The sequence below is a fragment of the Apus apus genome, chromosome 16 (assembly GCF_020740795.1).
Source record: "Apus apus isolate bApuApu2 chromosome 16, bApuApu2.pri.cur, whole genome shotgun sequence".
In the NCBI taxonomy this organism is placed as follows: domain Eukaryota; kingdom Metazoa; phylum Chordata; class Aves; order Apodiformes; family Apodidae; genus Apus; species Apus apus.
In genome coordinates, this window is record NC_067297.1 from 11,948,594 (window position 1) to 11,962,402 (window position 13,809).

General features: G+C 38.0%; 1 protein-coding gene across 2 annotated transcripts in view; it reads right to left on the minus strand.

The window, feature by feature from the left end:
* ATP2A2 (ATPase sarcoplasmic/endoplasmic reticulum Ca2+ transporting 2) overlaps positions 1 to 13,809 on the minus strand; it is a 46,260-nt gene that overhangs the window by 13,539 nt on the left and 18,912 nt on the right. For both annotated transcript variants that reach the window (XM_051633637.1, XM_051633636.1), the window contains exons 6-11: positions 9,822 to 9,902; positions 8,126 to 8,211; positions 6,883 to 7,347; positions 4,043 to 4,131; positions 678 to 780; positions 83 to 214 (exon numbers count right to left, since the gene is read on the minus strand). In XM_051633637.1, the coding sequence (XP_051489597.1) occupies positions 83 to 214; positions 678 to 780; positions 4,043 to 4,131; positions 6,883 to 7,347; positions 8,126 to 8,211; positions 9,822 to 9,902 (956 nt within the window). The remainder of the gene's footprint in view (positions 1 to 82; positions 215 to 677; positions 781 to 4,042; positions 4,132 to 6,882; positions 7,348 to 8,125; positions 8,212 to 9,821; positions 9,903 to 13,809) is intronic.

Consider the following 13,809-nt stretch of genomic DNA (forward strand, 5'->3'; position numbering starts at 1 on the left):
GCACAAAAATGCATTTAGAGAAGACACACTATGATACTACAAACCCCACTCCCCAGTGAGCTCCAGAGAAAAGAGTACTGACCGAGTTGCAAGCGTTTGCACGTTCGATTCTAGAAAGTCCTTTCAAGTCTGTGTCAAACACATTCATCTTTTCCACCAGACAGGTAAGTGCCGTTTCTGTGGCTTCACCAACTTTTTCATAGACTCCCTTAGCCTTTGGTTAACACAAAGCAAAAAAACAAAAACACACAGGGTTTTCCATTAAACCTCACCTGGAACCTACCAGAGGTAAAAGTTGCAGCTTTACAACAGAGAAACAGCTTAACAAGACATACTATGGCTTATGAAACAAGGAGTATTATTTTTAAAAAGCTTTGAAAAGTATGACTAGTAGGAAATTTCAAGGCTTTTCTCTCAAGAGCAGCAGAGAAAGATCTCAGTACTTTACCATCAAAGCATTTATAGTCATTATGAGATATAGCAACCTTAAGAAGCTGAGGCAAAGCAGGAAAGTAGCTGTGCATTCTACACACCAGGAGATCCCCAAGTTCCAGAGCACACTTAGTGCCTGGGTTTAGTTTTCTCAGTGTTCAACAAGTCATTCCCAGAATTAATACTTAAGAGTACCTAAAAAACTCTCCCCCTTGACTCTCCTCTCTTCTGGGATATGTACTTACTTCATTGTAATCCAAAGAGGAATCATTACAGAGCGCACAGATCGTTGCAAGTTCCACAAGACCATCATACTGGCTACATTTAATAAGTTTGTCATCTTTATGCCTTTCCAAAGGAAGAAAAGGGGAAGATTTAAGTTAGTTATTTAGTATTAGCACCTTTTCTCTTCCTCTAATCACTTTACTGTACTTCCATTTAGTAAAATGCTTATTAGTTATGGACTTGGAACTACAGAACCAGAAATTGTCAAGAAGAGCAGTTTGGTAAAGGCAAGTTCTGAAGTTTGGATCAAAGAGTCATAAACAGAATGACATGATTATCAATGAAATCACTACCTTAAGTACAAAACCTTATTTCCTCCAGTGAGTCATAAAGCAGCATAGAGGAGAAGTAAAGGGCTCAACAAAGAGGCATATGAAAGCAGTCTTGGAATACACACAGGACTTGGAGGGGAGTTCCAAGTAGGAGGGGAATATTGTTGGATACCTTTGGAATTCAGCTTCCTGAGCCTTACTGCATATGAAGCAGATTTCCTGCCATGCATGAAATGCATGCACTGGGCAGGCATAAAAGCAGATTTGTGCTTTTAAATTTCTTAAAATTTAATCTGTACTGTATCTGAACCTCCTAAATCAATGAAAAGCCAAGTAATTTCACTATACAAACTCCACTAGAAAAGAAATAACTCTTTTCTAGTAGTCATACACACTTGGTGATGAGGATCTGAAGTCTTTAGAAAGAGGGAATGTACATTTTCCTAAAGTAATGCACCATTTATGCATCACAAATAAGAAGCAACCTGTTGGCTTTCACATGAGGAAATAGATAGTAAATTAATTAATTTTCTGGAGCATTAGCATATCTCTAGAGCAAGCATAAAAGAACCATGACAGTGTTCAGCACTGTTATTTCCCCTCTTACCAAAATTAGCAAGACATAACTAATATATAACATCTTTCATTAAAGCTCTCAAGAGGAGGAAAAGAGCTCTGGTGGTAGAAAGACGTGGATCACTACTCCACAAGAATTCACAACACAGACCATGACATGTGCCATTATGTAAGCTTTTGTTCAGTCTCTTGTAGCACTGCAAACAAACTCCAGTGTTGTATAACACAGCATGTGAACTAAACGTATCTTAAAAAAAAAAACCCCACAAGTATGTTTTCAAAGTTCCATTTTGCATACAATTCCACTGCCATAAGCAGTGGCTTTAAACTCTTAACTCTTTCAACCTCCCAGCAGCTCTCAGTTGGTCACCTCATCTATCACAGCTAATACTTCTGTTCTCACCTGTTCTCAACTTGAAGAAAACCATCATATTTGAACATTCATAACTCTTTATACCAGGGTGGATTGCTTTTCCCCCCCTTGCCTATGTGTTCTTTACCAACCATTTCTGAAGAACAGCAAGAGTACAACTTGTGTAAGGTGCTGGGGTCAGTTCTGGGTAAAGGTTTGGATTTTGTTTGTTTGGGTTTTTTTTGTCTTAAATCTTCAGGTTTTTCCACCAGCTAAAGATGAACTCACTTGAAGGTCAAATGCAATCTGTCAGCTTTTGCCACAGTTCTTAACTATTGTTAGTTTTACACTCTCAGTTTGCAAGCAAGCACACACATTGCACGTGCTGAGACCTGACAAAACCACTCCAACCTGTCTGACAATCTCCTGCCAATCCCTGGGAAATCAGTCAGCACCAAACTTCAGCTTTTCGGAAAGAAATACTTGCAATTCTATATCCTGAGAGCATCTTAGGGAAAAGTTAGGTATCAAATACTTTAAGTAAAAATTATTATTTATTGCAAAAATGCTTAATGGCTATGAAATAGAGTAAGCCCATACAGCTGTGGAAGACAATAGTGTCTGAAGTACAACAAAAACTTCTCAGGAATGGCTCATATCTAGAGCAGGTCCTGCTCTGGGGCACTGCAGTGGACCAGACTGCCTCCTAAGGTCCCCATCAAACCTTGTTTTCAGTGACAGTTTGCAACCCAAGGTGAAGTCAGTCACCTTACTTAAAATCCTTACAAAGCCTCTGATTTTAAAAAGCCGTCCATAAACACAGAAGTAAATCAGCCCTAAAGGTTAGAGAATGTAGCTGTTCGTTTCCTTGTGCTCCAATAACAGCCTTTCTGTGGTCATTTCCCCTTCACAGAATGTTCTTTAGGCCTGTGAATGCAGTGCCATTAACATGCTTGTTCACACTTCCCCAAATTCAGCAAGTAAAAATAGAACATTAACATACATTAATGACTGTCTTTTTATACTCAGCATCTGTCACCACACTGTATTTTATTTTATTTATCTAGAGCTCTTTCAAAACCAGCTAAAGCATAACAGCTGGATGCTTTACAAGGTCTAGAATGTCACCTTGCCTAAGTGAATGTTGTCTCCTGAAATGAAAGCAGAAGCTTTCAACAGCAATTAGCTTTGAAGCAAAAGAGAATTGGGGAATTAAGCTTTCCAGCTGCTGAGAACAGTGGAGACTGCAAGGAGTCAGAGGCATGCATGTGAAATTTCCCAAGGCTGAAATGTTTATAGTAACTTCATACATAGTAGAATTCTGTTCTGCAAGTAAAACTGAAGTGGTAAAATTAAAAACACATGAAAGACTGGCCAAGTAAGAGGACCTGTAAAAATCCAGCAAGAGGCTCTAACCTTAAAATTACTAGAGCTGTCAGGATGAGCCACCTATCCCACTAGCAGAGATTTGCAGCTCACAAAGTAAACCAAACAGATCATTCCTTTCCTAAGGCAGTGGGTTTAGCACCAGCTCAAATACCAGAGGTTGAGACAAACACACACATGTATTCAAGTACTGAGTCCAATCCAATAAACTACTGAGGGAAGGGGACAGGTATTTACAGTAAACTTAAGAATTAACTTAAATACATTCATAAGATGCTTTAGAAAAAAAATCCTCCTGCCTTCTCTGAGGCAGGGGAATTGGAAACATTGAGTTCACAGATTAACAGAGGCTCTGTGTTCACATTTATGTGGGGTTTGTTTTGTTTTGTTTTTAAATAAAAACATAAATCTCATTCCGAAGCACTAGGATAGATAATCTCAGTCCAGTGAGAGTTAAATAAATCCTCTCAACCAATCCCTTATTTATTTGTAGATTATCAAAGGAACATTGCAATATTGGAGACTGTGTTAAGTAAATTTCATGAAGGTTTCCCTTCTGGAATTTAACTTCCTTTTACTGTTAATTACTTCCCCCCCCAGCCCTTCAGAGTGCATTCTCACAAATTGAGCTTTCATTTATTAACAATCACTACTGAATATTACATTGCATCACTTTTCAAACCCAAAGTAACAGTCAGTGCATAAACAGACAAATATTTACATTCAACAGAACACTTACACTTCTCCCATGGGAGCATATGTTGAACCAGTTACAGTGAATTCATTCAGAGAACAGCTATCTCCTTCTACTCTGTCCAGGATAAACATCTGAAATTAGAGTTAGAAGTATGACTACCTTTGAACAATACTTAATGCAAGAGATTTAAACAGGCTTTAAGCAAGCAGTTACCAGAGGCAAGATCGGGTTGAATAAACAAACCAGACAACACCAGGTATGATACTCTGCACTTGGACCCCATATATGTTTGAACAGCTCCCTATACTGAAGTACAAAGTACAGAAAACAGCACTTCTGCTTAACAGTTCCATTTTGAAAACTGAATTGTGCCACAAATATATCAAAGAGTTGAAAACCACACGAACTATCTACACTTCACTCAGCTCTGAAGACTATTCACGCGTCCGCTTGATAATCCTTTTTATATCCAAGCTCTTCCTATAAGGGGCTTCAGACTTGGAAATGAATTCTCATCTCTATGTTTGAAACAGCAGTTCCCATCAAAAGCAGCATAGGGCAGCTTGGAAACTGATGATCCTTAACAAAGACAAAATAAAAGCATCTACAAACAGTAAAAGCTTTTAGATATAAGAGGTGAGGTTTTAGGCAAGAGCCAGACTATGGCCGGTTTCCCTTAATACCAGCCACTAAGTGAAAGTGCTTCCTTCTCCTGGTTTTCTAGTTATAAGTCACTTTACCATCCATTAAAAACAATCAGACAGCTCAAGTGCCCTTCTAGCATAGGCTGAAATGATATTTTAAAGTAAAGACAACAGTTTGAAGGCTGCAGATCTACCCCATAAGGCAACTGTATTGAAGTCTTTCCTTGGTTTGCCTCCTTTCTAGGAGAGCTGCAGGCAGAACCACATCTGGAAGAGATGGAGATAAAAACCACAGTGCCTGAAGCTGTCATGCTCTTATCATGACTTGCTGAAAATAATTTCTCACTAATTTATAATACATTTTAATGGAACTTCTTACCTATTGGTTAGTATAAGCCATTTTGCCATACCACATGTTAGCAATGTCTTACTTTCCCCTCATTGTGCTGCCTTATGTTTTAGCCAAGCATCTTCCCAAAATACAGCCTAATGATTAGGTGTTGTGCAACTGATCTGCATTCATGTCTGGAGATCCTGTAATCTTCAAAGTGATCTTAAAAATCAAAAAGCTACACAAGTTGATAAATTAAGAAGCCCACAAAGCAGAGTAAGTGCATTCTCAGCAGGAGATACTACAAGAAGATACTAAAGAAATCCCTCAAGTCTCCTTCTAAAGCAGCATCATTTCTGACTGAAACATCATAGTAGAGGGTCCCTTTGGGCACTCAGGAGTTACTACTTAACATGAAAACTACAACTACAAGTGGAATTACTGTTGTAAACCAGTCGTATTAAAAAGCTAAGCAATCTCTCTGCTTAGAATGAAGCCAAGAATAAGCACATTGTTTACAGGTATTAGGCTTTTGCTACATTTTGCAAAGTCTTGCAATTACTGTTATTCTGTAGCTGTCAGAGGTTAACAAGGAACCAAGTCGTACTGCACAGGATCTAAAACAGCTAGCCCTCTAAATCTAGGGAGCAGAGCATTTTGAGCTCTTAAACAAACACAACTTAAATGATGAGTTAGCCAGGAAGCCTCCTGCTTTTGGCATCTGCATGATGAAAAAAATCCCTGCAAAGACTAGGGCAGTTATGCAACTCTACTGCAAGTAACCTTCCCTGGAATACTGATGAGCATCTGCTTTGTGCCTCTTAGGTATAAATACTATGACACTTAAGGAAGCAGAACAAGTCAACCACCAATTAGAAAGAAAAAGCCATCAATCACATGTGAATAAAGTGCTTAAGGCTTACAAACTTTCACCACTGGTGTGCTGTGCTCAACAGATACACATTTGGATTTCTAACCCAATGTACTGACTCTGAAGGCTTGATGTCAGAGTTGCTATGCCACTGAACATCCAGTTATTAAACAGAATAACTTCATGTTTTCTCCATTAAATTCCTAACACAATATCAAGTATATGGGAAGCACTGGCATCTGAGTATGCATTAGTTAAGTGACTAGCCAATGAGTGAACACATACTAGTTAAGCATCTAGTCCCAAATGAATCAACACTAGGAAGAATACTGGAGGGAGGGAAGGAAGGAGTGGGACATAACTCTGCTTACCTAAGAATCTGCTATACATTGAAGATGAGCCTGGCAATGCTGGTGACAGGGTCAACAGCATCTCCAGACCACCATATTAGTCACACAATATTCCACGTTGAAAAGACTACAGTGATCTACAGCAGACCAATAGGAGCTACTGAAGATCAGGTAACTAAATTAAAGCAGAACCACTCAGTAGTGAAAACACCTCAGACCAGCCAAGTTACTGAAGTGCATCTTCTAACCTTTCCTCATTGCTAAGTCTCTCCATCATTGTCATCTTGCTAAATTCAAAGGCAAGTGTTTTATACATACATCCTGCTTCTACAGTGTAACCATCCTACTTTTCTGAAACAGGGGATATAAATCCTAACAACTAGTTACCAGAAGATCTAAAGGCTCACAGAGAAGTCAATGGAAGCTGCTTGCAACAACTTTCTCTTCCATCAAGTGCGGGTACAGCTATTTTTGGCTATGACTAAATAAGGGAAGAGATAAAAGCCTTAAACACTCCACAGTGGAAAACTGAATTAAAAGTGGAAGCTTATCTTAGGAAAATAAAGCAAGATTTTGACGATATGAGAACCTAAAGACTCACAATCAAAAGAATTCAAGCAATGCTGACTATTCAAACAGAATGTCTGAGGACAAAAAGAAAAATATATGAAGGTAGTTCAACATACCCTGCAGACCGACATCTGATTCGTGGTCAGAGTACCAGTCTTGTCAGAACAAATAACTGAGGTGCAGCCCAAGGTTTCCACAGAGGGAAGACTTCTAACAATAGCATTCTTCTTGGCCATTCTCCGGGTTCCAAGAGCCAAGCAGGTGGTAATGACAGCAGGCAGACCCTCAGGAATAGCAGCAACAGCCAGAGCAACAGCAATTTTAAAGTAATAGATAGCACCTCGAATCCAGGAGCCACCGTGAACTGGGTCATTGAAGTGACCAATGTTTATTATCCAAACAGCAATGCAGATGAGAGAGATGACTTTAGACAGCTGCTCTCCAAACTCATCCAGCTTCTGTTGGAGTGGGGTTCTCTCTTGTTCAGTAGCCACCATCTCATCACGAATTTTGCCAATTTCAGTGTTCACTCCTGTTGCAATAACCACTCCCATAGCTTTACCAGCAGCAATATTAGTACCCTAATGCAAATAAAGAAAAGGCAAGGGAAAACTTGTAGTCAATCTACTAACAGTTTGTGGTGGTGGGTTTTTTGGTCTTGTTTTGGTTTAGCTTTAATTATATAAGCTGAGTCTGTGTTTCAGCTAGGACATGGAAAAGGGTGAATAGGAAGAGAATGACATTCCTCCAGAATCTGGGAGAGAATGCTCCAGAGTAGCATTTCTGCTTACAGAAGGGGCTCAAAATCAGTCAGTATTGATCTGATAGAAGGAGCACAGTCAAACTCAGCTGCTGAGTGAGTAGTTATGTATTTCCACTGGAATCTTAGGTGTCTTTCCTTTTTTTCTAAAAGAGAATTGTTATTTGTTATCTGAAAGGCTTCTTTTAAACAAATTTGAATAAACTATTTCATTCTTATATAGAAAGCTAGTTCTTAGTGTTAGCCACACAACCCCACAATTTGTGTGGGCATTCTCATGAGTCTTATCAAGAACCATTACTTTACAAAAGTAGTGTAGAAGCACTGTTAAAAGTGTGTGTGGTCCAGCCTTCAAACCGTTCTTGTGAAGGACAAAAATTATCAGTTTCCTCACATAAACTGGTTTCAATATGCACCTTCCTGAGAGCAGCTTTTATTAAAAGTTACTTCTGATTTTTAATTTATTTAGTTTGGTGCACATGGAGACATGCACAAAGAGAACACAGCAAAGGTGGTGATGAGCTGAAGTTTTGCACATTTTTGCTTACCAGGTTCAGTGTTATTTTTATAAAACCTTTGAAAATTTCAAAACAACTTACAGAAAAAAGCATGTTCTTCTTGTCTTGGTTTACAGCACGAGGATCAGGCACAGGGTCAGTGTGCTTAATAACAGACACAGATTCACCTAAAATAAAGATGTTAGTCTTAAGAAGAGCTTATGCATTTATCATCTTGAATCCTGTAGGGAATTAAAAAGTTATAATCCTCAGTCCTAAATTTTTTTTAAAGATGTGAAATTTCTTTCCTGAAATTATTTTATTTAATTGCTTGAGTGAAACGGGAAATATTTCAGCTGACAAAAAAAATGGAAGAGCTGGCTTTACTGAATATAGGAAAAGGATTAGGATAAAAAAGTAAACATTTTATATAGTGAGAATTAATGAATCATACATCGTGTCTTTTAAGGAAGATGAGAAGTGGTCAAGTAAGCAGCTAGTACTCCACTCCTCCTCTTAGATGCTACCACAGTTAAAAACCTGTGATGGTATATACATCAGTTACACTGGCAGATCTTAAATTAGCAACAAACAAACAAACAAACACCAAACCACAACATTTTTTACATGTCATACAGCCATTTGTTAGTTAACTCCCTTTTCACAAGGTCGTAACTCTGGGACTGAAGCTAAGAGCACACTACTTTTCATAAGCTCAAGACAGTCAAAGCTTTCTACTTTTATAAGCTTTGTTAAGTAGTATCTTAGACTTCAGTCCTACTTTGTTAGGAGACTCAACCATCAACTTAAAACAGGCTGAAACCAGATAAAGTTTTAAAAAAATATATCCATTATCTAAACAAAGGCAAGAAAATATTCCTTCTTTGCAGACTTACGGTGGATTTCTTCTACTTATTTCAGTTCTGATAGCTTGCTAAATATGAAGTGCCTACATTTTCTCATGCTAAGCTTTATCAGTTTTGTGCTACTCAGGATCTACTGAGAAACTTGGGGGTCTGTTTCAAGCCAGATTTGAGGATCGAAAATAAGTTTCTTTTAAAACAGTACAGTATTCAGAATTCAGGGCTAGTTAACATTAATTTATGCTACCAAAACAGGCAGACAGATCTCCATGTTCCAGCCGAGAGAATACCGTTATAGCGTGCTTGGTTGGTTCCTAGCTTCTTTCCTATATTCAGAAGTACTGCTACTTTGTTTTGTTTTCAACAAATCTGAGAAGTGTTCTAAATATAGCTCCTGCACTTGAGAGCTGGGACCAGAAAACACATGAATGTGAGTGCACAGAATTTCAGCAAATAAGGCTGTAGTATACTGAGACTTTAGTAAAAGCAGTTTAAAAGCTGCCTTCTCATGAGAGAAAATGAGTAACTCTTAGAGAAGACATTTAATAAGTTTTCCATACTTTCATATTTGAGCAGTGCCAAGATGTCCAACCCTGAAGACTGCATGAACTAGAATAGAAATTCTTAAATTTTTCTTTTAGTTTCCCATGTGTTACTAGTGTGTCTCTCTTGGGACAGAGGGAGAAAGACAAAAAAAGCATTACCAGTCTGAGTAAGAATGTTCATCCCTCTAAAAGGAACATGTGAACCCAATGATAAAGCAACACATTCAGCTACTCTTAAGAGGTAAGTAATTAGATCAGAAATTCACTCCACTAGAACACAACACAGTAATGGAAGAGCTACAGGCTTATTTCTAATGGATACTCTAAACAAATGGTGAAAATGCACTTTCAATTACGTACATAGTTGTCCCAAATTCACATAAATTATACCTGTGAGAATTGACTGGTCTACCCTCAGAGTTGTAGATTTGATAGAAGTAATTCTTATATCAGCAGGAACCTTGTCTCCAACTACAAATAAACGAACAAGACAAAGTTAGAATTTGGTTTATTTAAGAGATTTCTAACCAAGGGCAGTATTACCTCTACCAGCCACGAAAATGATTTTCCAGTAACTGCTCAGATGACTAAGATTACTAGCAGCTTATTACTGCTTTTGTGGTTTGCAATACTCCCATTTTCTTAGTATCCAATGTACTTTGGCAATTTGGATTTGCCTTCAAGATCTCTCCCCTTACCTAACCTCAAAGCAAGAGGCTGTAAATCACTGGATTGTTTTTCTAATCACATGACTACCACTTGACAGCAAGAGAAAACATCCTCAAGAGAAATATATCAATTTTGGAATACATGTTTATAAACAACTGAAACCCATAGCTAAGGTGAATCAAGTTTCCTTTTCAGAACAACTGTCCTGGAAAGTCTTCTGGTTGTTTGCTCCATGCTCAAAGTCAGTCTTCTGCTCTCCAGCCATCAGAATGTTAATAATATTTTTTTAGTTAGATACTAAAAGAAGTTGTAGTTTCCTTTTCTTTGGCACCAATTGTGAGAATAACACGCTTCTGCAAATCTGCTCTTTCAATGTTTGAGTGCTTGAAAACTTTGAATATTGTTTCAGAGCAAGGAAGTTAATTTCAGATCATGGACTAGCTTTATTTTCCATTAATGCTACTCTATTAAATACACCACAATCCATCTCCCAAGGAAAATTTTTGCACAACTCTCTGCTATGTTTATCCTGTCATATATATTTCTACTTTGCAGAAGATAACAGTGGAAGGGAAAAAAACCAACTCCACACAAACACAACCCACAACCAAACCCAGAAACCTCTCCTAACAAGCCTTTGAAATACCAAGGCAGCAGATGAGTTACCAGCACACTCCTAAAGATGGCAGAGAATGAAGTCAGTTGCCAGAGCTGTGCCCCCAGCTTAGCTCCAGCACCTCTATCATCCTGGAATTATTTCTTCCACCTTCCTACTTTCTTTTATCTAGCTTTCCCTAGTTTGCTGTGTCTTTTTTTAAAGAATTAAAGCTCCACCATTTTGTGACTACTGCAAATAAATGGCTGCAGGCAAATTAACATGCTAAAGCACATTAATGAGAACCACATTACTGCCTTAGATGGGGGGTGTCTACATTCTGGATGTCAATATTGCTAATGAATGCATATGATAAAACATTCCTAACACAATTTAGCACTGCAAATATTCAGGTGTCAACTTCCTTTTTATTATAAAACAATGCAAAGAAAGAAGAGAAAATAATCAGCTAAAAAGAGCTGATCTCAGAAGATGGACTCCGTGTCCCTGCAGTAAAATTAAAACAAGCTGGAATTTCTGCAGGAACTGCTTATGCAACTGCCAGCAATAATGCACATTAACAAATAATACCATGAAAAACTCCACAATGGTGTTACAGCCTTACAATATACAGCCACTCACAGAGGAAAAGGAGAATTAAGTGCTACATCAAATGTTAAGTAAACTTGCACCACGTGACTTTTTTTTTTTTTAAGGTCAAAGAAACCCCATCCATTAAAATCAGCAAAAGATTGCAGAGTTTTGCTTGTAGATCCAACAAATAGCCACAAATTCCTTTTTCGTGTCATTGTAGTATGTGGAAACTAATTTAAGCCACAATGCCCTTGAGCAGCAAGAGAAAATAGCAGGAGACAAATGGTGACCTAGGCCAAAAATGGCAAAACTATTCAATATGCTCCCCTGATGTTGTGAGGTTTATATGCAGACATGGAAGAGCAGCTGGTTTTCAGATATCACAGAACAACAGGCTAATACCTCAGAGCAGTGTGGGGTAATGCCTGTCAATCTGCAGAAACATTTGCAAAGTACTTAAAGCAGCTGGAAAACTTCAGCCAGCTCAAATACACAACCACATTTGACAATGTTGTTAAAAGACTTAATCACTCCATAACACAAAAAGGAAGCTGTTAAAAAATTATCTTAACACATTCAAGTGACTGGACAGAACATGTGGCAAAGCTTACGTGTCATTTTCCAACCTATTTCTCCTGAACAGCTCCAAGTTGTTCAAACTCAAACACATAGGATCTGAAGTCCTAGGAGAGACCCTTGTTCTAGTAGACTATTGATATTCAAGCATCTGTATTTCCATGAAAACTACTGCTATAATTATCAATTGCCTGAAACACTAGGACTGATGTGTTAAATTTACTGTGACACCACAGCTTTCTAAGTTTATCTCAGCAATTTAAGAGAAGACACATTATTCATTCACCATCATCTCCATTTGAGACAGCTGTAGTAAAATATTCAGGGTATTTCCAATAGGCAGGAAAGCTGTACAGAAGGGTCAATTACAGCACTATTTTAAGCAGCTCTTTGCAAAATAACAGCTATGACACCAAGTCATTTATAGTCTTCAATATACTTTCATGAGCATAACTGAAACTGAATATAGATAGGAAATCATCCTATGATAGATAGGAACCCACACAAAATTTTTAGTGATCAGTTTAGTGCAGGTCTCCTCTACAAGCAGAAGGCTTTTTTTCCTACATAATTTAACAATGGAAAGAACTTGGGGTGGGTTTTTCTGGTGGGTTTTTAAAATTCAATTGCATTTCAGATTATAGAACCAGTAAAAGCTCTCACCCAAGGCTTGAAATCCAAGAAATGAGAAGATGAATATGTATTTGCATGGCTCAATAGAGAGCTGCTATGGTCTAAATGGATATAATCCTATAGTTTTACATCTAAAAATAACAAGTCAGTTGCAGAAGTCTTTTCATCCTTTATTTTTAACCAAAGTTTTAAATCCTAAATAGCCCCTTGGCTTCTACACCAGCTCTGAAGAAATCAAATGAGCTCTTTTCTAAACTGCCCACGTACATCTTCTTAAAGCATAGTTCAGCCAAATAATTAACTACTGATTAAAACAGCCCTTCTAACTACAAAATTGACTGCTTCTTGGAAGAACCAGAGCAGGATTTGGTTTAAATCATTGCAGCTTTATTCATAGAATCCTCTTATTCATGCACAGAACACTCTTCTAGAATTTTAATACAGAACTTCAGCACACAGTAAAGGAATCTATTTAAAACCAAACTGGCTCCTCTAAGGACAATCCAGCATAAAGACTGCCTGATTCAATTTGCAGTTACCTTGAAAGAGATGATGATTCAAGTCTTCAAACCAAATTAAAATACAGAATATATTAAGCAACATTAGTCCCAACTTAATACTAGGTGTTAATCAAGTCCTACACTGAAATTATCAACTCACTATCTAGGTATTTCATTTGAGCATCTCTTTCAGCTTACAAGTTTTTAAAATAGAGTAATACTGAACATTTAGCTTCAGAATCCTATCAGGACGTGATTAGAGACACTCACCAAGAGACTTCTACAGCCAAACACACTATTAGCCTGAAGCAGGCTAGATCAGTGGATGGTTTAAGCAGCCCAGGAAGATGGGCAGAAGTGATGAGGCACATATTCTGTGAACAATGAAACTGGAGGGACAACAAACCATTAAAACTGTGTGGGTTTTAGTCCCTGTTACATTTTTAGCTGCATCTGGGTATCAACAAAGAACTTCACACTACAACAGGATCACATCGTATCTTTCAAGCCTCATTCTAAATCTTCTAACCAAAATTGTTGGTGATGGTAGGCTCAGAAAGCAGCATTAACTTCACCACCAAAGCCACTTCAGTACAGAAGTGTTCTCAAAACTCCTGCTTTAAATGTGTACTTTGAACACCTTTATCAGCTCTGCCCACTGCCTCTGATCCCTCCCACAACTTAAGCTTTACAGACAGGTAGGTACATGATAAAAAGTGCAAAGTTTTGCTTCCTTTTTATGTTAACGTGTTACAAGAACAATTCATTTCTTAGCCAAAAAAGTGACCTGTTTGCAAAGAGCCCACCTAAG